The sequence below is a fragment of the Crotalus tigris genome, unplaced genomic scaffold (assembly GCF_016545835.1).
Source record: "Crotalus tigris isolate CLP2741 ecotype Arizona unplaced genomic scaffold, ASM1654583v1 scf7180000024308.805542, whole genome shotgun sequence".
Classification (NCBI taxonomy): Eukaryota; Metazoa; Chordata; class Lepidosauria; order Squamata; family Viperidae; genus Crotalus; species Crotalus tigris.
Genome location: NW_024100480.1, coordinates 604,213 through 630,000, shown reverse-complemented (window position 1 = coordinate 630,000; position 25,788 = coordinate 604,213). Strand labels below are relative to the sequence as shown.

The 25,788-nt window shown below is 45.1% G+C and overlaps 1 protein-coding gene across 5 annotated transcripts in view; it reads right to left on the bottom strand.

Annotated features, from left to right (window-relative positions):
- Window positions 1–25,788, bottom strand: part of CHCHD3 (coiled-coil-helix-coiled-coil-helix domain containing 3) — a 162,184-nt gene that overhangs the window by 53,011 nt on the left and 83,385 nt on the right. For 2 of the 5 annotated variants that reach the window (XM_039324743.1, XM_039324745.1), the window contains exons 5-6: window positions 17,763–17,777; window positions 15,678–15,761 (exon numbers count right to left, since the gene is read on the bottom strand). The exons of 1 other annotated variant lie outside the window; for it this stretch is intronic. In XM_039324743.1, coding sequence (XP_039180677.1) covers window positions 15,678–15,761; window positions 17,763–17,777 — 99 coding nt within the window. Of the gene's footprint in view, window positions 1–6,108; window positions 6,832–15,677; window positions 15,762–17,762; window positions 17,778–25,788 lie in introns of those variants that run through there. 2 more of the 5 variants (XM_039324747.1, XM_039324744.1) reach the window with 2 other exon arrangements.

Below are 25,788 nucleotides of genomic sequence, written 5' to 3'. Positions count from 1 at the left end.
AAGAGGGCCTGTGCATTGCAAGGGGAGCGTGCCCTTAAAACAGCGCTGCCAATCTGCGCAGTCTAGAGAGAGCTGGCACGCTTCGCCGTAGCTGGAAGCATTTATTTTGATTCAGCAGAGAAAGAAAAGAAAAGAAAAGAAAAGAAAGAAAGAAGGAAGGAAGGAAATAGAGAGAGGCAAGCAGGCAGGAGGAAAAAGAAGGAAGGAAGGAAGGAAGGAAGGAAGGAAGGAAGGAAGGAAGGAAGGAAGGAAGGAAGGAAGGAAGGAAATAGAGAGAGGCAAGCAGGCAGGAGAGGAAAAGCAAAGAAAGGAGGAGGGAAGGAAGGAAGGAAGGAAAGAAAGAAAGAAAGAAAGAGAGAGAGAGAAAGAAAGAAAGAGAAAGAAAGAAAGAAGGAAGGAAAGAAAGAAAGAAAGAAAGAAAGAAAGAAAGAAAGAAAGAAAGAAAGAAAGAAAGAAAGAAAGAAAGAAAGAAAGAAAAGGGAGAGATATAGGAAGAGAGGCAAGCAGGCAGGAGAGAGGAAGGAAGGAAGGAAGGAAGGAAGGAAGGAAGGAAGGAAGAAGGAAGGAAGGAAGGAAGGAAGGAAGGAAGGAAGGAAGGAAGGAAGGAATTGCAAACCCCACTTCCTTCTAGCACTGATCATGTTACCTAGCTGGGTCATGAAACGTCTGCAAGAAAGCAATCAAGCTCAGAGAGCACCAAGGACCCCACAGTTCAACCGTAAGCTACGAACATCCACTTCTATCGCAAACTTTTAACCAGTATTTTGTCCTCCTAACGATCTAGCACGAACACAGCAGCAAGACAAAATCCAGCCCTAATTTGCCCTACTAGCAGATTTTCCATATACACCCCAATTTGTAAAGAATGGGTGCGACTGTTTTCAATTAGCTTTTAAATACAATGTCTATTGTACAATGTTGATATATATATATATAACATATATATGCCCGTGACAACATCTACAGCAATTAACACATAGGACTGAAAAAGAAAACGTGTTTTCCGTCAGGTTGGTAAGGAAGAATCCCACCCAGAAAGTAACCCAGTTTAGTTTAGCATTCCAAGCTGCTAAACTAAATTCAAAGCAGCCACCAGTCTCCTTACCCCATTTCCAACTGTTCTGGCCACAGTCAATTTGAATTTCTTGTTTATTGCTGCCATCCCACCAGAGGCAACACTGACTGCTACCAGCCAGCCAATTTATAAACAAACCAAAAAAAAAAAAAAAAAAAAAATGGCACGGGGGGGGTGGGGGTGGGGGCAGAGAGAATGGTTTTTCTTTTGTTTTCAATGAAAATGCTTCTAAACAAAAATCTCTGGTTTTTGTCACAATGCAAAAAAGATGTTGACATTCTGGAAAGACGACAAAAAAGGGCAACAAAGATGATTAGGGGACTGGAGGCTAAAACATATACTGTAAGAAATGGTTGCTCGTATTGGGCATGTCTAGACTCTAATTCAATGCACAGAAAGAGCACGGGGGACATGATAGCAGCGTTCCAATATCTCAGACGTTGCCACAAAGAAGAGAGGGAGTCAAGCTGTTCTCCAAAGCGCCTGAAGGCAAGACAAGAAGCAACGGGTGGAAACTGGTCAAGGAGAGAAGCAACCTAGAACTAAGGATGAAATTTCCTGCGGAACAACCTGCCTCCAGAAGCTGTGAATGCTCCAACACTGGAAGTTTTTGAGAAGAGCCATTTATCTGAAATGCAGACGAATAGAATAGAATAGAATAGAATAGAATAGAATAGAATAGAATAGAATAGAAAAGGAATAAGAGTTGGAAGGGACCTTGGAGGTCACCTAGTCCAACCCCTTGCTCAGGCAGGAAACCCTACACCATTTCAGACAAATGGCTGTCCAGTCTCTTCTTAAAAACTTCCAGTGTTGGAGCATTCACTGCTTCTGGAGGCAGGTTGTTCCACTGGTTAATTGTTCTAACTGTCAGGAAGTTTCCCCTTAGTTCTAGGTTGCTTCTCTCTTTGGTTAGTTTCCATCTGTTGCTTCTTGTCTTGCTTTCAGGGGCTTTGGAGAATAGCTTGACTGCCTCTTCTTTGGGGCAGCCCCTGAGATATCGGAACACTGCTATCATGTCCCCCCTCGTCCTTCTCTTCGTTAAACTAGACATACCCAATTCCAGCAGCCTTTCCTTATATGTTTTAGCCTCCAATCCCCTGATCATCTTTGTTGCTCTTCTCTGTACTCTTTCTGGAGTCTCAACTCTTTTTTTTATGTCGTGTTGACCCAAACTGGATGCAGTGTGGCATTGTAACGTGGTATTAGCACTTCACGTGATCACCAGATCCATTCTGCTGGAAAGGATAAGCGGCCATAAATTACAGGACAATCAGAAATTTAGTTAGGACAACATGGTGCAAATTGCCTGAGCTGGATTTACAATCTCTTCTGGGAGAAAAATATTTGGGCAGAGATATAATATAATAATAGAGATTCTTGATTTAGGTCAGGGATCTTGTGGACGTCAACTCTCAGAATTCCTCAGCCAGGCACGCTAGCTGAGGAATTCTGGGAGTTGAAGTCCACAAGTCATCAAAGGGCCAAGTTTGAAGACCCGTCTTAAATCTAACAAACAAAATGGAGGCTGGCTGAGGAATTCTGGGAGTTGAAGTCCACAAGTCATCAAAGGGCCAAGTTTGAAGACCCCTGTCTTAAATCTAACAATCAAAATGGAGGCTGGCTGAGGAATTCTGGGAGTGGAAGTCCACAAGTCATCAAAGGGCCAAGTTTGAAGACCCGTCTTAAATCTAACAAACAAAATGGAGGCTGACTGAGGAATTCTGGGAGTTGAAGTCCACAAGTCATCAAAGGGCCAAGTTTGAAGACCCCTGTCTTAAATCTAACAATCAAAATGGAGGCTGGCTGAGGAATTCTGGGAGTTGAAGTCCACTAGTCATAAAAGGGCCAGGTTTGAAGACCCCTGTCTTAAATCTAACAAACAAAATGGAGGCTGGCTGAGGACTTCTGGGAGTTGAAGTCCACAAGTCATCAAAGGGCCAAGTTTGAAGACCCCTGTCTTAAATCTAACAATCAAAATGGAGGCTGGCTGAGGAATTCTGGGAGTTGAAGTCCACAAGTCATCAAAGGGCCAAGTTTGAAGACCCCTGTCTTAATCTAACAATCAAAATGGAGGCTGGCTGAGGAATTCTGGGAGTGGAAGTCCACAAGTCATCAAAGGGCCAAGTTTGAAGACCCGTCTTAAATCTAACAAACAAAATGGAGGCTGACTGAGGAATTCTGGGAGTTGAAGTCCACAAGTCATCAAAGGGCCAAGTTTGAAGACCCCTGTCTTAAATCTAACAATCAAAATGGAGGCTGGCTGAGGAATTCTGGGAGTTGAAGTCCACTAGTCATAAAAGGGCCAGGTTTGAAGACCCCTGTCTTAAATCTAACAAACAAAATGGAGGCTGGCTGAGGAATTCTGGGAGCTGAAGTCCACAAGTCATCAAAGGGCCAAGTTTGAAAAGCCCCATTTTAGACAAAGGCGAAATGCATCAAACCATTTGTATTCCCCACCAGCCTGCTATTTCCAGGATTGGTATATATATATATATCCTGATTTTTATTTTTATTTTAAAATATCCAGTGCTGATTTTTTTTTCCCATATGAACTCTTAGATTGGCGAGTTGAAAAGCCAACGTGGGTACCTGTAGCTTTTCTACAATGCAAAATGAAAACGGGCGGGACTTGCAAATCCAGCTTGCAACAGGAGCCATTGCTCAAAGAACCTTTTAATGCAGAGCAGAAATTGTTAGCATCCCCGGGAGCCGGCCTGAAATTTTAATGGCCAGGTTTAACTGGAACATATGATACATCTGCCTTAAAATAATCTTTTCATATATATATATATATATATATATATATATATATATATATATATATATGAATAATGTGCAGTTATTCAGGGTGGAAAGCAGCTTCAAGTTTGTATTTGGCTGATTAATTGACACTTCAGCGCTAATATAGATCACAGGGAGAAAGAGAAAGAAAAAGATGAATGATGAGATTAAGGCTCCTTTAACAAAGCAAGCTGTCATTAAACTCAGATGCTCTGTTCACTAGTAGCCACAGCTGGAAAACAAATCTTTGAAATGAATAAATGTGGGGAAAGATTTAATGGATTTAAACGGCTGAGAAGAGTTTTAGCAGACTAACAGAGTTGGAAGGGACCTTAGAGGTCTTCTAGTCCAACCCGCTGCTTTTGAGCATAGAGGTGTTTGACTTACAACAGTTTGTTTAGTGACTGTTCGTTGAGTGATTTTGGGCCAATCACCAGGAGACCCTGAATTCTAGTCCCGCCTTAGACATGAAGGCCAGCTGGGTGACATTGGGCCAATGACCAGGAGGCACTGGATTCTAGTCCCACCTTAGGCACGAAGGCCAGCTGGGTGAATTTGAGCCAATCACCAGGAGACACTGAATTCTAGTCCCGCCTTAGGCACGAAGGCCAGCTGGGTGACTTTGGCCAATCATCAGGAGACACTGAATTCTAGTCCCGCCTTAGGCACGAAGTCCAGCTGGGTAACTTTGGGCCAATCATCAGGAGACACTGAATTCTAGTCCCGCCTTAGGCATGAAGGCCAGCTGGGTGACTTTGGGCCAATCACTAGAAGACACTGAATTCTAGTCCCGCCTTAGGCATGAAGGCCAGCTGGGTGACTTTGGGCAATCACCAGGAGACGGTGAGTTCTAATTCTACCTTTAGGCATAAAAGACCTCTCTCTCAGCCCAACCCACCTCACAGGGTTGATGTTGTGGGGAAAAAAGGAGGAGGAAAGAGTTTTAGGTCTGTGCGCAGCTTTCTTTAGGAAAACCATCATGGCTGGCTACAAAGAAATATATATAAAATGTGTGTTCGCTTTTTTTCATTCTGACAGTCTTGGAAAAAGGAAGACTCCGTTTCCCGGTATCCAAATATTTTAAAAACATGCATTAGGAAAAAATGTTTCCCAGCCTAAGGGCTGACTGCCCAAAGATCTCCATCTCTCTTTATCAGAATCACATTTCAGCTTATGGAGAAAAAAATCTCTGTTGATTCGTTGAAACTAAGGTCACCGATTGCCATTAATCATGGTGGCACCATGCCAGCTCGGGTGTCAGGCCCTGTTGAATTTCACTGTGCGGGGGAAAAACTTCACTGTGCAGGATGGGATAAATATGTTAATTTTCCGTTTGTGGATTTTTCTCACCCCTGTCCAGAATGTTACACTAGATAAGCCCAAAGTCCAGGAGTCCCTGAATTTTGCAACACCACCACTGTCTAAAAATGATTTTAAAAAATTAATTCAGATGAATGCACATGCACACACCCTCACCACCCAAGGAATAACATTAATCAGCAAAGATGAGGATAAGATTCGGGGGTGTTTTACTGGCCAAGAAACATATGCTGCGGGAGCTAGTTTCACCAATTAATTCAATTCCAAGCTTTATAACCTGAAGCTGTTTCTAAGGGAATAAGCAAGAAACCAAAACAGCCCCGTTTAAAATTAAGATCGTATTTTAAGGCGAAGGGAACAATTGCTTGTCCTTATGTAAGCCTAAAAGGTGGGTTTGGTTTTCAGCGTTTCCCGATGTTGTGTCCGGCCCGCAGGCCGGCAGTTTGACACCTATGCCCCATACCAGTGGTTCTCCACCTGTGGGTCGGGACCCCATTTGGGGTCGAACGACCATTTCACGGGGGTCGCCAAACAACGCAGTCCGCCATTTTTTCCCCCTTTTCCTTAGCTGTGCTACTCCCTTTTATTCTATTGGCTTTTGAAAGCCAATAGAATAGACTTTCTTGAATAGAGTCTAATTCTATTGGCTTTCAAAAGCCAATAGGAATAGTCCAGGCTGTCTCTGCCCTGCTGAGCCCGCCAAAAGTCCCAGTCTGCAAACGGTGCTGCACCAGTTGAGTAGTCCTCGACTTATGACCGGTTGGGGGGGTCGCGGCATTAAAAAGGTTGAGAACCACTGCCCTATACCATTTCAGACAAGTGGCTATCCAGTCTCTTCTTTAAAACTTCCAGTGTTGGAGCATTCACTGCTTCTGGAGGCAGGTTGTTCCACTGGTTAATTGTTCTCACTGTCAGGAAGTTTCTCCTTCGTTCTAGGTTGCTTCTCTCCTGGATGAGTTTCCATGATCCCTTGCTTCTTGTCCTGCCTTCAGGTGCTTTGGAGAAGAGCTTGACTCCCTAATCTAAGTGAGATGTCCAAGCCACCCAAATTCACTTTATTTACAGTTATTATTGCCTAACCAATGTGACTTTGATTTACTGGGCTCTGCTCTACTCTTTGTGAAATATTTTGAATTCCAACCTCCTCTGTTTTAGAATTATGTGTCTAATTATGTGTTGGTTCCTGGTTTCCAGTTTCTGAATCGTCTTCTCTTTTCTAACCTGGTCAACGGCCATAATGAAGCTGACTGAGGTGGAGGCAGGACCGCATACAACCAATAAACCAGTTTGGTGAACAGCCAAAGTAATTAACAGGAACAGATTTCTCTTCCTGATTGCTGGAAAAAACGGTTGGACCCGTTGCCTGCTTGCCTGCCTGCCTGGAGCAGGGACTCTTCTCACAAACCTGGATTAAGCAACTCCACAAAAATGGATTTTTCTTACACCTCTGCCCCAGAGGTGTCAGATGTCGGTGGGAAACACAAATTGAATCTGCCAAGTTGACTGATTGGAACAAAAAGAGCAATCCTTTAAGGGATACTCCTAAAATCCCGGGAACAAGGTTACTGGTGCACTTGGAAGGACGTGTTCCCACAAGCGGAACAGATGGAGAAACAGCCGAGAGAGACCTTACTCAGCAACTGGGGGACAGCCTGAAAAAAAAAAACGGTGGGGTGGTTGGTGCTCTCTGAGCTGGGTGGTCTTCTTGCAGATGTTTCATGACCCAATTAGATGACATCATCAGTGCGAGGAGGGAAGGGGATTCTGTTCTGTTCTTCGGAGGAGGAGGAGGAGGAGGAGGAGGAGGAGGAGGAGGAGGAGGAGGAGGAGGAGGAGGAGGAGGAGGCGACTGTGGGGTCCTTGGTGCTCTCTGAGCTTGGTGGTTTTCTTGCAGACATTTCATGACCCATGTAGGGAACATCATCAGTGCTAGAAGGGAATGGGGTTTGCAGAGAGGAGGAGGAGGAGGAGGAGGAGGAGGAGGAGGAGGAGGAGGAAGAGGAAGAGGAAGAAGAAGAAGAAGAAGAAGAAGAAGAAGAAGAAGAAGAAGAAGAAGAAGAAGAAGAAGAAGAAGAAGAAGAAGAAGAAGAAGAAGAAGAAGAAGAAGAAGAAGAAGAAGAAGAAGAAGAAGAAGAAGAAGAAGAAGAAGAAGAAGAAGAAGAAGAAGAAGACGACAACAACTGTGGGGTCCTTGGTGCTCTCTGAGCTGGGTGGTTTTCTTACAGACATTTCATGACTCAACTAGGGAACATCATCAGTGCTTGAAGGGAGTGGGGTTTTGTGGTGAGGGAGGAGGAGGAGGCGGCTGACTGTGGGGTCCTTGGTGCTCTCCGAGTTTGGTTGTTTTCTTGCAGACGTTTCACTACCAATCTAGGTAGCATCATCCGTGCTAGAAGGAAAAGGGGTTTCTCTCCATTTGTATATTGGTGGCTTGCCCTGTCACTATTGGGAGGATGTTCTTGATGGTCTTTTCCTTAGGCCGTGGTTTACTGTTTGTCTGTCTGAGAACCAAAAAGCCAAAAAGATCAAAACACCTCCTTGCCAACACCCAGCGAAGCAGGGATTAGCAGCAGGATTAACCCTAGACCAGCAATCAAGAAGTAAACTCTACTCCAATCGAGGCACTACCACCTCAGACAAACAACCAAACAGTAAGCAACAGCCTACTCAAGGAACCCAGAAAAAAACAACAATCCCACCAAAACTAGCAGAGCCAAGCCACTTGTGTGTGTAAGCCGAGGACAAACCCCGCTCCCTTCTAACTCTGATGATGTTACCTTGTTGGGTCATGAAACGTCTGCAAGAAAACCATCAGCTCAGAGAGCATCAAGAGCCTCACAGTCCTCCTCCTCCTCCTCTCCGCAAACCCCACTCCCTTCTAATATTGAGGATGTTACCTAGCTGGGTCATGAAACGTCCGAAAGGAAAGCACCACGCTCGGAGAACGCCAAGTGTCCCACCATTCAACCCTGCAGTTACAAATATGCATTTTCTCGCCGTGAAAAACACCCATGCGAATTTGACGGCCTTCCCAAGCAAAAAAAAAAAAAAAAACAGTAAGTTCTGCAAAGGTCTGGGTGTATTTAGGGACGGAAGACTCCGGATGCAATGGGTTAGGTTTATTGATTTCATGCATGGGTTTTCCAGCTATTACAGATTAAGGCCGTGTGCCTCGATCATTATGCGCGTCTTTCTACAGTACAGGACATTTTTCCATGAAAAGAACGCTGACAGCGTAGGCTCCTGCAGCATATCTTAAATCCTATTATACTCTGGTTTTGCAGATTCACAAACAGACAGAACTCTATTATCCATTTTATTTCCTCCCAATTTTTTCTCTCTCTCTCTCCCCCTCCTTCTCTCTCTCCTCCTTTTCTCTCCCGTCTCTTTTCTCCCTCTCTCTCCCTCCGTCTTCTGTCTCTTTTTCTCTTTTTTCTCTCTTCCCCTCCGTCTCACTTCTTTCTTTTTTCTCTCCCTCCCTCTTCTCTTTTTTCTCTCCTGTCTTTTCTTTCTCTCTCTCCCTCTTGTCTCTTTTTTCTCTCCTGTCTCTTCTCTCTCTCTCCCTCGTCTCTCTCTCTGTCTTTTTCTCTCTCCTCACTCCTCTTTCTCTTGTCTCTCTCCTTTTTTCTCTCCTGTCTCTCTTCTCCCTCCCTTCCTCTCGTCTCTTTTTCTCTCCTGTCTCTTTTCTCTTTCTCTCTCTCCCTCTTCTGTCTCTCCTTTTTTCTCTCCTGTCTCTTTTCTCTGTCGCCCTCTCTTCTGTCTCTCTCCTCTGTCTCTCTTCTCTCTCTCTCCCCTCTCTCTTTTTTCTCTCTCCCCTCTCTCTTTCTCTCTCTCCAATTTCAGCTGCCAAAAGGATCAAGGAATTTTTTTTTCCTTTTTTGGTCTTTTTAAACCCAGATCTCACAGATCTACAACCCACGGACGGTCTGCTGAATGGCTTCGGCTCTAATGATGCACCTTCTCGGCGATAAGATTTGAAACACGGACTTGCGTGTTTCGCTTCAGCTGCAAAGCACGCCGTTCTGACCCGCGCCGGGCGAAGGTGATGGGAGGGAAAGGAGAGCTGAATATCCTGTACTGACAGATTGTCGTTTTTTTTTTTCCCCCTTCCGTTTTTAGCATCAGCACTTTGGAAAGGAAATAATGACACGGCGGAACGATGGAGGATCCGGGTGTCTTTTGCTGAGGTCTCCCGCTGGAGGAACAGCGAACGCTGTTCTTCTCCGCAACTTCATTATTCCAATCTATTTGCCCATTGATCTGCCATTTCCTACACAAGGGTGGCAATTAACTCACTATGAGCTGCAAATACATTAAAACCAGCTTTTTTTTTTTTTTCTCCTTTTCCCGGGTTTTCATTCAATAGGAATCGAAAAGCAAAGCCAACAATCCCTTCCTGGGCCATTGTGTTGATTTCTGAAGCTCTTGAGGACTGGTCGCATGTCGGGCTGAATGGAAGGGACCGGCTGAGCTTTTCTTGGGGTCTGAAGACGGTCCCTCCAGCACTCAGGAATGAACCGTCTTTGACATGCAACGTGGACCCTCTTAAATAAGATGTAGCCTGAATACATCTACTGCATGGGAAGCTTAACTGAATTGAACAGAGTTTGGAAGGTACATTAGAGGTCATCTAGTCCAACCCCCCTGCTCAGGAAGGAGACCCTGTACCATTTCAGACAAAGGGCTGTCCAGTCTCTTCTTAAAAACTTCCAGTGTCGGAGCATCCACCGCTTCTGGAGGGAGGTTGTTCCATGGATTAATTGTTCTAACTGTCAGAAAATGAAGAGAAGGACGAGGGGTGACATAAGAACAGTCTTCCAGTATCTCAGGGGCTGCCCCAAAGAAGAGGGAGTCAAGCTATTCTCCAAAGCCCCTGAAGGCAGGACAAGAAGCAACAGATGGAAACTAACCAAGGAGAGAAGCAACCTAGAACTGACGGTTAGAACACTAAATCAGTGGAACTACTTGCCACCAGAAGCTGTGAATGTTCCATCACTGGACGTTTTTAAGAAGAGACTGGACAGCTATTTGTCTGAAACGGTATAGGGTTTCCTGCCTGAGCAGGGGGTTAGACTAGATGACCTCCAAGGTCCCAACTTATTGTTGTTGTTATTATTGTTGTTGTTTGTTGTTGTTTTTGTTGTTGTTATTCCTTGGTAAGGCCACACTTGGAATACTGCATCCAGTTTTGCTCGATGTAAAAAAGATGCTGAGACTCTAGAAAGAGTGCAGAGAAGAGCAACAAGGATGATCAGGGGACTGGAGGCTAAAACATGTGAAGAACGGTTGCTGGAAATGGGGATGTCCAGTTTAATGAAGGACCAGGAGTGACATGATAGCAGTGCTCCAATATCTCAGGGGCTGCCCCAAAGAAGAGGGAGTCAAGCTGTTCTCCAAAGCGCCTGAAGGCAAGACAAGAAACAACGGATGGAAACTAACCAAGGAGAGAAGCCACCTAGAACTAAGGAGAAATTTCCTGACAATTGGAACAATTAATCAGAATAGAACAGAATCCCTCTCTCTCCTAGCACTGGTGATGTAACATAGTTAGGTAAAGAAACGTCTGCAAGAAAACAGCCAAGCTCAGAGAGCATCAAGGACCCCCCCCCCATTTCAACCCTGAGCCACAAATATTGTATAGAATAGAACAGAACAGAACAGAATCTCTCTCCCTCCTAGCACTAGTGATGTAACCTAGTTGGGTAATGAAATGTTTGCAATAAAACAAACAAACTCATCGAGCACCAAACACACCCCACAATACAGTACAAGAATTCTTATTTGCAGCAAGCACGGCCTCCATTCCCTGGGAAAACAGAGGGTTGGAAAAGGACAGCTTCCGTTGAATTCCACTCTGGAACCTCAGCTTTCTTAGAAGGAGATAAAAGTGAGTGGGATAGTTGCGGCCAGTGATAACCAAGGCAAAGCTTCTATGTTGCAAGGAAGCTTATCATTGATTACAAAGCGATCAGTGCAGTTCCTGCTAGGCCAAACGCCAATAATAATAATAATAATAACAATAGTAATAACAACAACAACACAATTGGCATTGACAAATTCTCTATTAGTCAATTGCAAAAGGCGGCCTTACTAGGAACTGCTTCCATCCTACGACGATACCTGTAATACCATCAAACATCCACATCTGCCTATCCCAGGTCCTGGGTAAGGACTCGATAGGTAGACAAAATGCCAAATCCAGTCTGAACATCTGGCTAACTGTGCGATGATCGATAATATCAAAATTAATTATTCATCCTCATCCTCCAGTCATTCAAAGGGCAGATGATGCAAAGCAGCCAAAGAAGCAATAGATCCCATGTTCAGCTCATGCAAAGAAAACAGCTTATATCCTGCGACCACATCGGTAACTGCTATCACACCTGCCAATCTCAGGCCCTTGGGAAGAACTCGACAGGCAGACAAAAAAAAAAAAAAAATGCCAAATCCAGTCAGAACATCTGGCTAAATGCGCGAAGGACCAAGAATAAATAATCAAAACCATTGAAAATGCTAGCCGAACATCGTTCGGCATTGACACCACCCCGCTCGGTCAATTGCAATAGGCAGCTTTGCTTGAAACCGTTTACAACTGTTTGTAAACTGTGGGGCAACTCCAACCCCCCCCCTCCAAGCTTGATTTTTATGTGTGCGCCTTGCCCCCAAACTAGGGCTTATTTTGGGGGGGGGGTAGGGTTTATATTAGGCCAGTGGTTCTCAACCTTTCTAATGCCACGACCCCATAATACAGTTCCCCATGTTGTGGTGATCCCCAACCATTTATACATCACCGGGTGCCAGGGGTGTGGCCAAAGAAAAGGGGGAAAAATGGCGGACAGCCTTGTTTGGCGACCCCCGTGAAATGGTCGTTCGACCCCAAATGGGGTCCCGACCCACAGGTTGAGAACCACTGTATTAGGCCCACCCCAAAAAATCAAGCTAGGGCTTGTTTTCAGGGTAGGTCTTACTTTCGGGAAAACGCAGTCGGTTGGCAGGAGCTGAGGTGAGGACAGGAGCTCACCCCATCCTGTTGAGCTGGGGTCTTGAACCTGGCTGCCAGCTTTGCAGCTGACAAGGCCACCGCGCCACCCTTGGGAAGGATAGGTGGACAATTAGGCCAAATCTAGTCTGAACATCTGGCTGGCTGTGCCACCAAGCTTAATAATACATTTTCTGCCAGGCAAAAAACATCAAGTTCCATGGTACACGTCTCCAGTTAAAAGGATGCTCTCTCAACACGTCTTGAAAAGGACTTTTGATTCAGATTTTGGAAAGGTCCCAGAAACCGGAGTAGAACACTATTGTGCCTGGTAGATATCTGATCCTATCAAAGTCGGGTTCCTGTTTTCCATATGCATGAAATATTGAGTATTCTTTTCAAGGGGACAAAAGATCACACTTATTTTGGGGGGGGGACGGAGTTATTTTGCTTCTTGCAAGTTAATCTACGAAGCTGCAGCAGACGCTGAAACTTGTTTTTAACATATTGTAGGAATAATGAGTTTCTGATACGCTTCTTCCCAGCAACATTTTTCTTCTTTCGATCCCCACCTTCCTTGTGTTGTTTTTAAATATTCTTTTTTTAAAAAAAAAATACTTTAAGAAGGAGCCAGAGGAAGCATTCGGCGAAAACCATACATTATCAATCTGTGGGATTTTACACAGTTTTAATAAAGAGAAGTCAGCTGTTCCGCTCTAACAGGGGCCTCGGTGTTCTTTAAGGCTGCTGAACCAAGGAAAACTATCTCAAAATTAATCATTGGAAAAATCATTCTTGGAAAAGCTGGATTGGGTCAAACTAATCCAGTATGCCATTCTGAGGGATCCTTGGCGCTCTCTAAACTGGGGGGTTTCTTTGCAGACGTTTCGTAACCCAACTAGGGAACATCATCAGTGCTAGGAGGGAGGTTGCCCTCTATTTAGATACAAGCTCCTTTGAGCACTGGTGACGTTACCTTGTTGGGTAATGAGACGTCTGCAAGAAAACAGCCAAGATCAGAAAGCACCAAGGACCCCACAGTCGTCGTCGTCGTCGTCCTCCTCCTCCTCCTCCTCCTCCTCTCCCTTCTAGCATTGATAACTTTGGGTCATGAAATGTCTGCCACAAAACAAGCAAGCTCAGAGAGCAATAAAACCCCATAGTCCTCCTCCTCCTTCTCTTTGCAAACTCTTCTCCCTTCTAGCACTGATGATGTTACCTAGTTGGATAATGAAACGTCTGCAAGAAAATAACCAAGCTCAGAGAGCACTAAGGACCCCCATGGTCCTCCTCCTCGCAAACTCCTCTCCCTTCTAGCACTGATGATGTTACCTAGTTGGGTCATGAAACATCTGCAAGCAAGCAAGCAAGCCCAGAGAGCAATAAAGAGCCCAAAGTACTCGTCCTCCCCCTCCTCTTCCTCCTCCCCTTTTCCTTCTCCACAACCCCACTTCCGTTGTCATTTCCTCACTGCAAATCCCACTCCCTTCTAATGATGTTACCAAGTTTGGTCCATGAAACAGCTGCAAGAAAACAACCAAATTGAGACAGCATTAAGGACCCCATTGTTGTTGTTGTCCTCCTCCTCCTCCTCTTCCTCCTTCCCTTCCTCTTCTAATCTTCCTCCTCCCCTCCACCAACCCTACTCCCTTCTAGCACTGATAATGTTGCCTAGTGGGGTCATGAGACACCTACAAGAAAAGCAGCCCACTCAGAAAGCACCAGGGACCCCCCATTTCAGCCCTGAGCTACACATATTCTCCTTTATTAACATATCAGTCTGGACAGCTGGACCTTTGCTGTTTGGATATCCAGGTGGCTCTGGCATTCTGTTCCCCCAGGAAATCTGCATTTTGGGGGGGAAAGTCCCAAAGATTCAAAAAGTGGAGCTGACTTTTCACAGTTCACCCATAGGAACTTTTTAAGGCAGACACCAGGACGAAGCAAGTGTTGCTTACTTGAAGGATCACTCACAAGAAAGATACATTTCGGTTTGGAGAAGATGGATAAATTATATCCAGAATAAATATGGGACTAAAAAGTTTCATTTAGCCTATGAGTGAATTTTAGAGTATTATTATGATATTATTATTATTTTTAGTATTAGTATTGTTTAACACAGTGGTTCTCAACCTTTTTAATGCCGCGACCCCCAACCGGTCGTAAGTCGAGGACTACTCAACCGGTCGTAAGTCGAGGACTACTCAACTGGTGCAGCACCGTTTGCAGAATGGGACTTTTGGCGGGCTCAGCAGGGCAGAGACAGCCTGGACAATTCCTATTGGCTTTTGAAAGCCAATAGAATTAGACTCTATTCAAGAGAGTCTATTCTATTGGCTTTCAAAAGCCAATAGAATAAAAGGGAGTAGCACAGCTAAGGAAAAGGGGGAAAAAATGGCGGACTGCGTTGTTTGGCGACCCCTGTGAAATGGTCGTTCGACCCCAAATGGGCTCCCGACCCACAGGTTGAGAACCACTGGTCTAACAATTTGGAGATTGTATTGTTTAATAATTAGGATATTATTATTATTATTATTATTATTATTATGTTTATTTTCAATTTGTTTATATTTATGTTCAAGGGGAGTTAAAGTGCATTATGGACTTGGTTATTTATATAGTTGGTTAATGTTAGTTAGATTATGATTATCATATTTGTAACCCTGTACTCAGCTCTGGGAAGTTGGGGAGGGGGGGGGGTTGGGTGGGTTATATTGTAATTTTTATAAAACTTTTTAATTAAAAAAAAAAGTGTTCACACTGGACCTGTTTTACAATTTATAATGTTCTGCTACTTACGACCAGTAGCTTAGTAACCATTATGAGACACCTCCCCGCAGATTCTGACAACCCTGTTCCCTGCGATCACGTGACCACACTTGGGCAATTGACAACCGGCCTGCGTTTATGGCTGCTCACGGCTGTTCCCGCAGAGCCACGACTGCGTTTTACGTCAGTTTTGCCGAAAACCGGCGTTTGCTTTTCGGCAACACCAAGCCCAGTATCAAACCACTGCTTCATTTAATAGCCACAGTGGTTGCTTTACAACCATCGCAAAAAAACAAAATGGTTGTCACATCTGGTGGATCCACCCGGGTAAGCTTATTTATGACCGTCACGGCTAATGACCAAGATGGGCCGGCTCCATTATGGTTGCAAGTTGAGGACTACCTGTATTTTTTTTTTTTTAAACTTAGGAAAAAAATGGATCGTTGTCTTCCACCGAGATAAATTCCGATTTTTGCCTCCTGTTCACACATTGAACACACAGAGAACGAGAGATTGCTGAAAGAGGAAGCGGTTTAGTTTATGGTAAAGGTGGCAGAGAAACCCCGTTTTAACGGATCGGTTCTTTCGGCCGTCGGCAAACGAGGATGGGTGGATGTCCAGGATCTCAGCTGGCCAAGATCAGAGCGTTCTTCCCATCAATTCTGTGCCTTTAAAAGCAGAAGGGTCAAATTCTACCAAACCTTCACCCCAAAGGCTCTTGGTGAAAAGCAAAATATAAAACTCCCTCACCCTCTCTTCCAGGTGGTTCAGCTGCTCCTTGTAGTAAGTCTCCCGTTTCTTCAGCTCTTTTTCCTTTCCCTCAAGCTGCTTGGCCTGAAAAGAACGAAACAAAACAAAAGCAGAGAGAGAGAGAAAGAGAAAAAGAAAGAGAAAGAGAGAGAGAGAGAGAGAAAGAAAGAGAAAAAGAGAGAGAGAGAGAGAGAGAGAGAAAGAGAAAAAGAAAGAGAGAGAGAGAAAGAGAAAGAGAAAGAAAGAGAAAGAGAAAGAGAAAGAGAGAAAGAAAGAGAAAGAGAGAGAGAAAGAAAGAGAGAGAGAGAAAGAGAAAAAGAAAGAGAAAGAGAGAGAAAGAAAGAGAGAGAGAAAAAGAAAGAGAAAGAAAGAAAGAGAAAGAGAGAGAGAGGGGGAAAGAGAGAGAAAGAGAAAAAGAGAGAGAGAGAGAAAATATAGATGGACAACCAAGTTCCAGTAAAGTCAACATTTGCTATCAATTCTGCCCCCCAAAACATTTTTACGCAAAGATTGTAATCTGCAGTGTTCAAATAGTCCTCAACTTACAACAGTTTATTTAGTGACCGTTCAAAGTTACAATCGCACCGAAAAAAGTGACTTATGACCGGTTCTCACACTTATGACCAGTTCTCACACTTATGGCCATTGCAGCATTCCCCCTGGTCATATGATGGAAATTCAGACGCTTGGCAACTGGTTCGTATTTACGACGGTCGCAGTGTCCTGGGATCACGTGATCCCCTTTCGTGACCTTCTGACAAGCAAAGTCGATCTGGGGGGGGGGAGCCCGATTCACTTAACGACCGTGTGACTAACTTCACAGCCGGAACGATTCGCTTCAGAACTGTGGCAGGAAAGGTCATGAAATGCGACAAAGCTCACTTCACAAATGTTTCACTTAGCGACATAAATTTGGGGCTCAGTTGTGGTCCTAACTTCAAGGACTGCCCATATTCACATTATCGTGATAAGCAATTGACAAAAGAGTCGGTTATTGTTATTCAGTCGGCTCTTTTATGACTCCTGGACTTCAACTCCCAGAATTCCTGGCTGGCTGGGGCAGGGTTAGGCAACCTTGGCTCTTTTATGACTCCTGGACTTCAACTCCCAGAATTCCTGAGCCAGCCTGGCTCAGCTTGGAAACCTCTCCCTTTCCCCTCTGCATGGCTGGCTCAGGAATTCTGGGAGTTGAAGTCCACCAGTCATAAAAGAGCCAAGCTTGAACAACCCTACCCTAGAGCAAGGGTAGGCAACCTTGGCTCTTTTATGACTCGTGGACTTCAACTCCCAGAATTCCTGAGCCAGCATGAGGGAACTATGGCCCCCTCATGACTCGTGGACTTCAACTCCCAGAATTCCTGAGCCAGCCATGCTGAGGGGAAAGGGAGAGGTTTCCAAGCTGAGCCATGCTGGCTCAAGAATTCTGGGAGTTGAAGTCCACGAGTCATGAAAGGGCCAAGGTTGCCTAGCCTGGTCTAAGACAACTGGAAGGCTCAGTTTTTTAACTTAAGGTGTTTTTTTCCCCTGCCCCGTTGAACAAACCAGCTATTTAAATTCTTTGGATTTAAATCAATCCCCCCCAGCTTCTCTTCCTTGAATGATAACAACGGTGGTGATCAAAAACAGAGACTCCTTATCTCTGCTGGGCGGGTTTTTTAGCCAGCTATCTTCCCTGACATAAATTAAATTCAGTATAGTGAGCCTAGCTAAAATAGGTTTGAAAGTATAAGAGGGAAAAAAAAAACAACACATCCCTCATTTTGCTCACTAAATTAGGTTGGAGACAAAAGTCTCAGCAACTCAAGCTGTTGCCTGATTTGCATACAGGCAGTCCTCAACTTACAACAGTTCGTTTATCGACCGTTCAAAGTTACAACGGCGCTGGAAAAAGAGGGACCTATGATCATTTTCCACCCTTACGACCGTTGCACTGATCAAAATGTGGACGCTTGGGGACTGGTTCATATTTACGACGGTTGCTGTGTCCTGAGGTCATGTGTCCAGAGGTTCGTAAAGAACTGGACATGGCTAAGCGACGGAACAACAACCACAAAAATTCCATTTACTCTCAGGTCGACGTCTTACCTTGCACTCCATTTCCTGGAAGCATGGAAAAGCAGAACACAAAACCACAGGTTTATATGATAAATCAGGTAAAACAAAAGGCATTACACAAACAACACCTGAAGCAAACTCTCATAGTTAAGGCTACTCTGAGAAATTCGCCCCCCCCCCCAAATTGGGAGATTCTTGCTCAAAATCAAACTTAATCTCTGTATGCTAAAAAGGAAAGTCCTCCTGCATAATGGGCTTTGGTTGATTCTTTGGGACAGGGGGGGAAAATGGCAGGGGCAGAAATGTGCATCTATAACACAAAATAATAACTAAGAAAATTAATAATAATAATAATAACAACAACAACAACAACAACGAGGAAGAACTGGAGAAGATAACAAAATACAAAGACCTACAAATAGAAATAGAAAGACTGTGGCAAAAGCAAGCAAGGGTAGTACCAATAGTCATAGGCGCCTTGGGTGCAATCCCAAAACAACTGGAGCACCACTTGAACACCATCATCGGCATTGACAAATTCGCTATTAGTCAATTGCAAAAGGCGGCCTTACTAGGAACTGCTTCCATCCTGCGACGATACCTGTAATACCATCAAACATCCACATCTGCCTATCCCAGGTCCTGGGTAAGGACTCGATAGGTAGACAAAATGCCAAATCCAGTCTGAACATCTGGCTGACTATGCGATGATCAATAATAATAATAATAATAATTATGATGATGATGATGATGATGATAGAAGGGGAGGGGGAAGAGAAGGGGAGAAGGAGGGGAAGAGGGAGGAGGAGCAGGGGGGAGGGGGAGAACGGGGAAGAGGAAGAGGCAAAGGGGAGGAGGGGGAGGAGGAAACTGTGGGGTCCTTGGTGCTCTCTGAGCTTGCTTGTTTACTTGCAGACGTCTCATTACCCATCTAGGTAACACCATCAGTGTTAGAAGGGAGATGGCTTTCCTCTCTGTTTCTACTCAAGTGGCTTGCGCTATCAGCTCTGGCGGGAGTGCTGTTACGTTGCATGGAACCCATTTAGCAAATTCCACTCCTTTCTAGCACTGATGATGTTCCCTAGTTGGGTCATGAAACATCCGCAAGGACGCAAGCAAGCTTAGGGAGCACCCAGGACCCCCCACAGTCCTTTTCCTCCTCCTCCTCATCTCCGTAAACCCCCACACTCTTCTAGCACTGATGCTGTTACTTAGATGGGCGGTGAAATGTCTCAAAGAAAACCACCCAGCTCAGAGAGCACCAAGAACCCCACAGTCCATGCCTGGGCTACAAAGATTCTCCTGGGTGGATAATCGTCAAAAAAAAAAAAAAAAACCCACCATCCTCGGCCTCTACAGACTTCCCACTTAGCTATTAACACGAAGGCCGGCTTTCTCCTCAGTTCTTTGCCAAGAGGTAGCTACAGTTTTGAGAAGTCAGGCAAGTGGAAACGAGCTAAAAAAAATAAAATAAAATAAGGAAAAAATCACAAAGCTGCTGGAGCTTTCCATATTCAGCCTGCACGGGTTTTCATCGAAAAGAACAAAAAAACAGCAAATAAACGGACTCACAGTGGTGGAAGCAGCAAGGGGAAAGAGCAGGCTAAAGAGAAAAGGCAGATCGTTGAGAAACAGACCAAGAGGTTTGCAAGAAATCAAGCCAAGGTCCCACAGACCAGCATTCTGGGTCCAGAGGGTAGGAAAATACAGGCAGTCCTCGGTTTAACAACCAAAATTTCAGTTGCTAAGCAAGACGTTGAGTGAGTTTTGCCTCGTTTTACGACTTTTCTGGACACCGTTGTTGTAAGTGAGTCACGCTACAATGGTTCGCGGTGGTTAAATGAATCGGCCTTCCCCCCATTGACTCTGCTTGTCGGCATCCCACGACCCCACGATACTGCTGTGGGCAAAATCCAGAGAAAGACATATTGTGGGAAATATTAAAAAGGCAGAATACTATATTTCCCCAAAGGATTTTAAAGGCAGAAACCAACCCACCCGCCCCCACGAAAGTCTCTCTGCTCCAAACAGAAACCAGGTCTGCAGAAATGCAGAGGTGATCATCCTTTCAGAAAGACTGGAGCCAGGAAGCTTAGAGCTGATGGGATGAGAAAGACCAAGATCCCTAGAATCAACAATCCCTCACGCAAAAAAAAAAAAAAAAAAAAATCCAACACAGGACACAGCCATCAGCCCCAGCCCCAGGGAAGCAGGATAGGACCTTTTGGGACATAATAGGATCAACCCACCCCCATCAGAATACCGTCTCCTGGTGATTGGCCCAAAGTCACCCAGCTGTCTTTCATGCCTAGGGCGGGACTAGAATTCACTGTCTCCTGGTGATTGGCCCAAAGTCATCCAGCTGGCTTTTATGGCTAGGGCGGGACTAGAACTCACATTCTCCTGGTGATTGGCCCAAAGTCACCCATTCATTTAGTGACATCCCAAGAAAAATGAGTTTGGGGTTCAAATCTGGTCTGCCTCAAAGGGCTGGCACAAATCTTGCAACCTTCCGTGAGAAATCATTGCAACATTTACACGCAAACAGGCCAGCCGGGGAATTCACAGCTGACGGGCACATCGGCAAGGAAGCATTAGATTAATTTGGCTGCAAGACAGGGGTCCGATAAATATAAATTAGCCATAGCAAAATGACCGTGTATTCAATTAGTTGGACGTTGCCCTTTATTCGTAAATGAGAACGCTTACAAGGTTTACTTTCTCTCTCTCTCCCTTTTTTAATAAAATGTTTTTGGAAAACCCGCTGGGGGCCCTTGAAAAGGAAAGTTATTCTGCAATTCTCATGCACTCTTAAATTATATCAATGTTAAATTAAAAAAAATAGCAATAAAAAAGCTTGAAGATCTATGCCAATACTCTGTATGGTTCATCTTTGGCTTTAGCAGACGGTGTTTCTCTCTCTCCCTCTCCCTCCCTCCCCCCCCCTCTCTCTCTCTCTCTCTCTCTCTCTCTCCCCCGTCTCTCTTCTCCCTCTCTTCTGTCTATCTGTCTTCCTCTCCTCTCTCTGCTCTCTCTCTCCTCTGTCTTTATTTTCTCTCTCCTCTCTCTCTTCTCTCTCTCTCTCTTGTCTGTCTCTCTCCTCTCCCTCTTCTCTCTCTTCTGTCTCTTTCTCTCGTCTCTCTGCTCTCTCCTCTCCCTCTCTTCTTTCTGTCTCTCCCTCCTCTCTCTCTCCTCCCTCTTCTGTGCCTGTCTCTCTTCTCCCTTCCTCCCCTCTCTTTTCTGTCTCCTGTCTCTCTTTTCTCTCTTCTCTTTTTCTTTCTCCTCTCTCCCTCTCTCTCTCTTCTCTCTCTCTCTCTTCTGTCTGTCTCTCTCTCCTCCTCTCTTCTGTCTTCTGTCTGTCTTTCTCTCCTCTCCTCTCTGCTCTCTCCTCTCCTTCTCTTCTTTCTGTCCCTCTTTTCTCCCCTACCTCTCTTCTGTGTCTGTCTCTCTTCTCCCTTCCTCCCCCCTTCTGTCTCCTGTCCCTCTTTTCTCTCTTCTTTTTCTTTCTCCTCTCTCTCTCTTCTCTTTCTCTTCTGTCTGTCTCTCTCTCTCCTCTCCCTCTTCTCTGTCTTCTCTGTCTCTCCTCTCCCTCCCTCCCTCTCTTCTGTCTTTCTTTTGTCTCCTCTCTCTCTTTCTTTCTCCTCTCTCCCTCTCTTCTCTCTCTCTCTTCTGTCTTTCTCTCCTCTCTCTGTTCTTTCCTCTCCCTCCCTCCCTCTCTCTTCTCTCTTTATCTTTTCTCTTTCCTCTCTCCCTCTCTCTCTCTCTCTCTCGTCTGTCTGTCTCTCTCTCTCCTCTCCCTCTCTTCTCTCTCTTCTGTCTTGCCTCTCCCTCCCTCCCTCTCTCTTCTCTGTCTTTCTTTTCTGTCTCCTCTCTCTTTCTTTCTCTTTCTCCTCTCTCCCTCTCTTCTCTCTCTCTTCTGTCTGTCTTTCTCTCCTCTCTCTGATCTTTCCTCTCCCTCCCTCTCTCTCTTCTCTCTCTTCTCTCTTTCTGTCTTTTCTCTCCCTCTCTCTCTCTCTCGTCTGTCTGTCTCTCTCTCTCTCCTCTCCCTCTCTTCTCTCTCTTCTCTGTCTCTCCTCTCCCTCCCTCCCTCTCTCTTCTCTGTCTTTCTTTTCTGTCTCCTCTCTCTTTCTTTCTCTTTCTCCTCTCTCCCTCTTCTCTCTCTCTCTCTTCTGTCTGTCTTTCTCTCCTCTCTCTGATCTTTCCTCTCCCTCCCTCTCTCTCTTCTCTCTCTTCTCTCTTTCTCTCTCCTCTCTCTCTCTCTCTCTCTCTCTCTCTCTCTTCTGTCTGTCTCTCTCTCCTCTCTCTCTCTCTTCTCTCTGTCTCTTTCTCTCTCTGCACATGCCCAGTACATGTCTACTTCATCTCAGCAAAGGAATGTCAAGATATCTAAGCATTTAAAAATAAGTGTTTTTGAAGTGAAGATCTCTAGGGAATAATTAAAAAAAAAATTTAAAAAGCACTTAATACAAAGAAAGGGACAGATGTAATTTCCACCGATTCTAATTTGAAATCGGTTCCATTCGGCGCACGGAGTTAAACCCTACTGTGAAACATCCAACACAGGAACTCGGTCTATGCAAATACTTGATGTTACAAACCAGTATGGATCGATTTTGCACACTGAAAATCAATTGGACTTGCATCCGAATCAATTTACATGGATTTAGTTCTTTGTCCATGTTTTGAAGGGGGAAAAATCAATTCGAATAAGTAGGTTTCCATTTGGAAATTTCATCTGACTCAAGTCTTAATGTTTGGACAGGAACAATTTGCTACACCAGTTTGAACATTTAAACCAACCCGTTGTATTAAGAACTGCTGCCCTTTCACCTTTTGAAATTTTATAATGTTATTTTTATAATTGTAAAACCTTTTTATTCTTAAATTAATTTTGATTTTAATGTTCATTTTATGGATTACATTGTACATTACCCAGAGCCCCTCTCTGGGTGGGAGGAAAAATACAAAAAAGAAAGGAAGGAAGGGAGGGAGGGAGGGAGGGAGGGAGGGAGGAAGGAAGGAAGGAAGGAAGATCATTTTCAAGGTATTAACCAGACCCAATAGAGACATGCTCAAAAGAAATCTAGATGAAGTACTAAGAATCAGTTTGGGCCAATCACCAGGAGACGGTAAGTTCTAGTCCCGCCTTAGGCATGAAAGCCAGCTGGGTGACTTTCAGCCAATCACCAGGAGATGGTGAATTCTAGTTCCACCTTAGCCATCAAAGCTAGCTGGGAGAGTGGAGAAGATAACAAAATACAAAGACCTACAAATAGAAAGACTGTGGCAAAAGCAAACAAGGGTAGTACCAATAGTAATAGGGGCCCTGGGTGCAATCCCAAAACAACTGGAGCACCACTTGAACACCATCATCGGCATTGACAAATTCGCCATTAGTCAATTGCAAAAGGCAGCCTTACTGGGAACTGCTTCCATCCTGCAACGAGATCTGTAATACCATCAAACATCCACATCTGCCTATCCCAGGTCCTGGGTAAGGACTCGATAGGCAGACAAAATGCCAAATCCAGTCTGAACATCTGGCTGACTGTGCGATGATCCATAATAAAGTTGGAAGGGACCTTGGAGGTCATCTAGTCCAACTCCCTGCTCAGGCAGGAAACCCTATACCATTCCAGACAAATGGTTGTCCAGTCTCAATTGTGGTCATAAGGCGAGGACTACCTGTAGTATGCTTCTCAGGAGGGTCTGGGGAACTTGAAGCCCCCCTGTGACGCTTCTGACTTTAGCTGACAGTGGGGAAGCTGTTCAGAATTTCACAGGGCCGGCTAGGCTGACAAAGAGACCAAAATTGATTTCTAAGAAGATGAGAAGGCATGTTTGTCGGTAGTAAAACAAAAAGAACCGAAATGAGCTGTCCACCATCCTGGTCTTGAGATTAGCATCTCCCCCCCCCCCCCAACGCTGTCACTTTGATATTAAAAGAGACAAGAACAACAGCAACAATAAATAGGATCCCATCAAGAGGAAGAACAAGCAACCAGATGTTCTTAAGGAGAGATAATAGGTGCTCCCATCCTCTGGAGGACCTACAGAATTTAAACATTGGCTGGGTCGAAGTAGCAGGAGGAAAAGCCCCCCCCCCCATGCCATCTAAAGTTAAGCCACAATTGATCAGGATTGTGTGAATGCTTCTGACTGCTGCAGCTGCACTAAAGAAGGGCTTGGATTGTGTGCAGTGTGCGGTCTGCCAATGAGCCAGCCTTAAACACAACTGTGCCAGTTTAACAGATATATTACACATAACAGAATAACATAGTTGGAAGGGGCTGTGGAGGTCTTTTAGTCCAAACCCCTGGAAACCCTATACAATCTTTCCAACTTTTTTTTGGGGGGGGGGGACTCTGAGTTTTGCAAGAGAGTTAATGATTTATAAATATTAAATATCTTTTAAAATTGCAGAAAGTCTAGGGTGGAGGGAACGGTAGATCACCACTCAAATCAGTTAAGGCAGGGGTAGGCAGCCTTGGCTCTTTTATGACTTGTGGACTTCAACTCCCAGAATTCCTGAGCCAGCCACGCTGAGGGGAAAGGGAGAGGCTTCCAAGCTGAGCCAGGCTGGCTCAGGAATTCTGGGAGTTGAAGTCCGCAACTTATGAAGGGGCCATAGTTCCCTCATGCTGACTCAGGAATTCTGGGAGTTGAAGTCCGGAAGTTATGAAGGGGCCATAGTTCCCCAATGCTGGCTCAGGAGTTCTGGGAGTTGAAGTCTACCAGTCACGAGGGGGCTATACTTCCCCCATGCTGGCTCAGGAATTCTGGGAGTTGAAGTCCACCAGTCATAAAAGAGCCAAGGTTGCCTACCCCTGACATAGACCTTCCAAATGGTTTAGACCAGGGGTAGGGAACCATGACCCTTTTATGACTCGTGGACTTCAATTCCCAGAATTCCTGGGCCAGCCATGCTGAGGGGAAAGGGAGAGGCTTCCAAGCTGAGCCAGGCTGGCTCAGGAATTCTGGGAGTTGAAGTCCATGAGTCATGAAAGAGCCAAGGTTGCCTACCCCTGTTCTAAGTCCTCTTGTTCTAAGCGGTGAGCCCCCTAGACCAGGGCTAGGCAACTTTGGCTCTTTTATGACTCGTGGACCTTAACTCCCAGAATTCCTGAGCCAGCATGGGTAAGCATGGAAACCTCTCCCTTTCCCCTCAGCATGGCTGGCTCAGGAATTCTAGGAGTTGAAGTCCACAAGTCATGAGGGGGCCATAGTTCCCCCATGCTGGCTCAGGAATTCTGGGAGTTGAAGTCCATGCGTCATAAAGTGGCCTAGGCCTAGGGCAGGGGTAGGTAAACTTGCCTCTTTTATGACTCGTGGACTTCAACTCCCAGAATTCCTGAGCCAGCCATGCTGAGGGGAAAGGGAGAGGTTTCCAAGCTGAGCCAGGCTGGCCCAGGAATTCTGGGAGTTGAAGTCCACAAGTCATGAAGGGGCCATAGTTCCCCTATGCTGGCTCAGGAATTCTGGGAGTTGGTCCACGAGTCATAAAAGAGCCAAGGTTGCCTACCCCTGATCTAAGGGCCATCATGGTGAGATCTTCTCCTTGATCCCACCAACATAATAGGAAACGGGCTGCTGCCTTGAGCTGGATGACTTTGTCCAGGTTTTTTCCCCCCCCTCCCCACAAATCGTGATCAATTATTATCCCAAAAGGAAAAATAAGTAGAAGAGGTTTGCCGAAGAGAACAAATGATGATGGTGTGTGTGTATGGGGGGGGGGGAGCTCTTTGCTTTAAATGTCTCAGAAATCAAATTTAAAAGAATTACTAATCCGTTTCTCTCCGCTTCACTTTAATTCAGCCAAATCAAACTACTTGCAAAGGAAACGCCAGAGCTGCTCTCGGTTTTAGAACGTGGCGGCCGAAAGGCACAAATCGTCAAGTCGGAGACAGAAATTAGAAAGTTGTGAGGTCGCACAATGGGATCAACGCAAGAACAGCTTGTCGCAGAATAGGGGGCGGGGAGTTTTTTTAGACATTTTGCTTGTTTGTGGGTTTTTTTTTTAACCATAGGACTCACGGAAAAAGACAAAGGAACACAA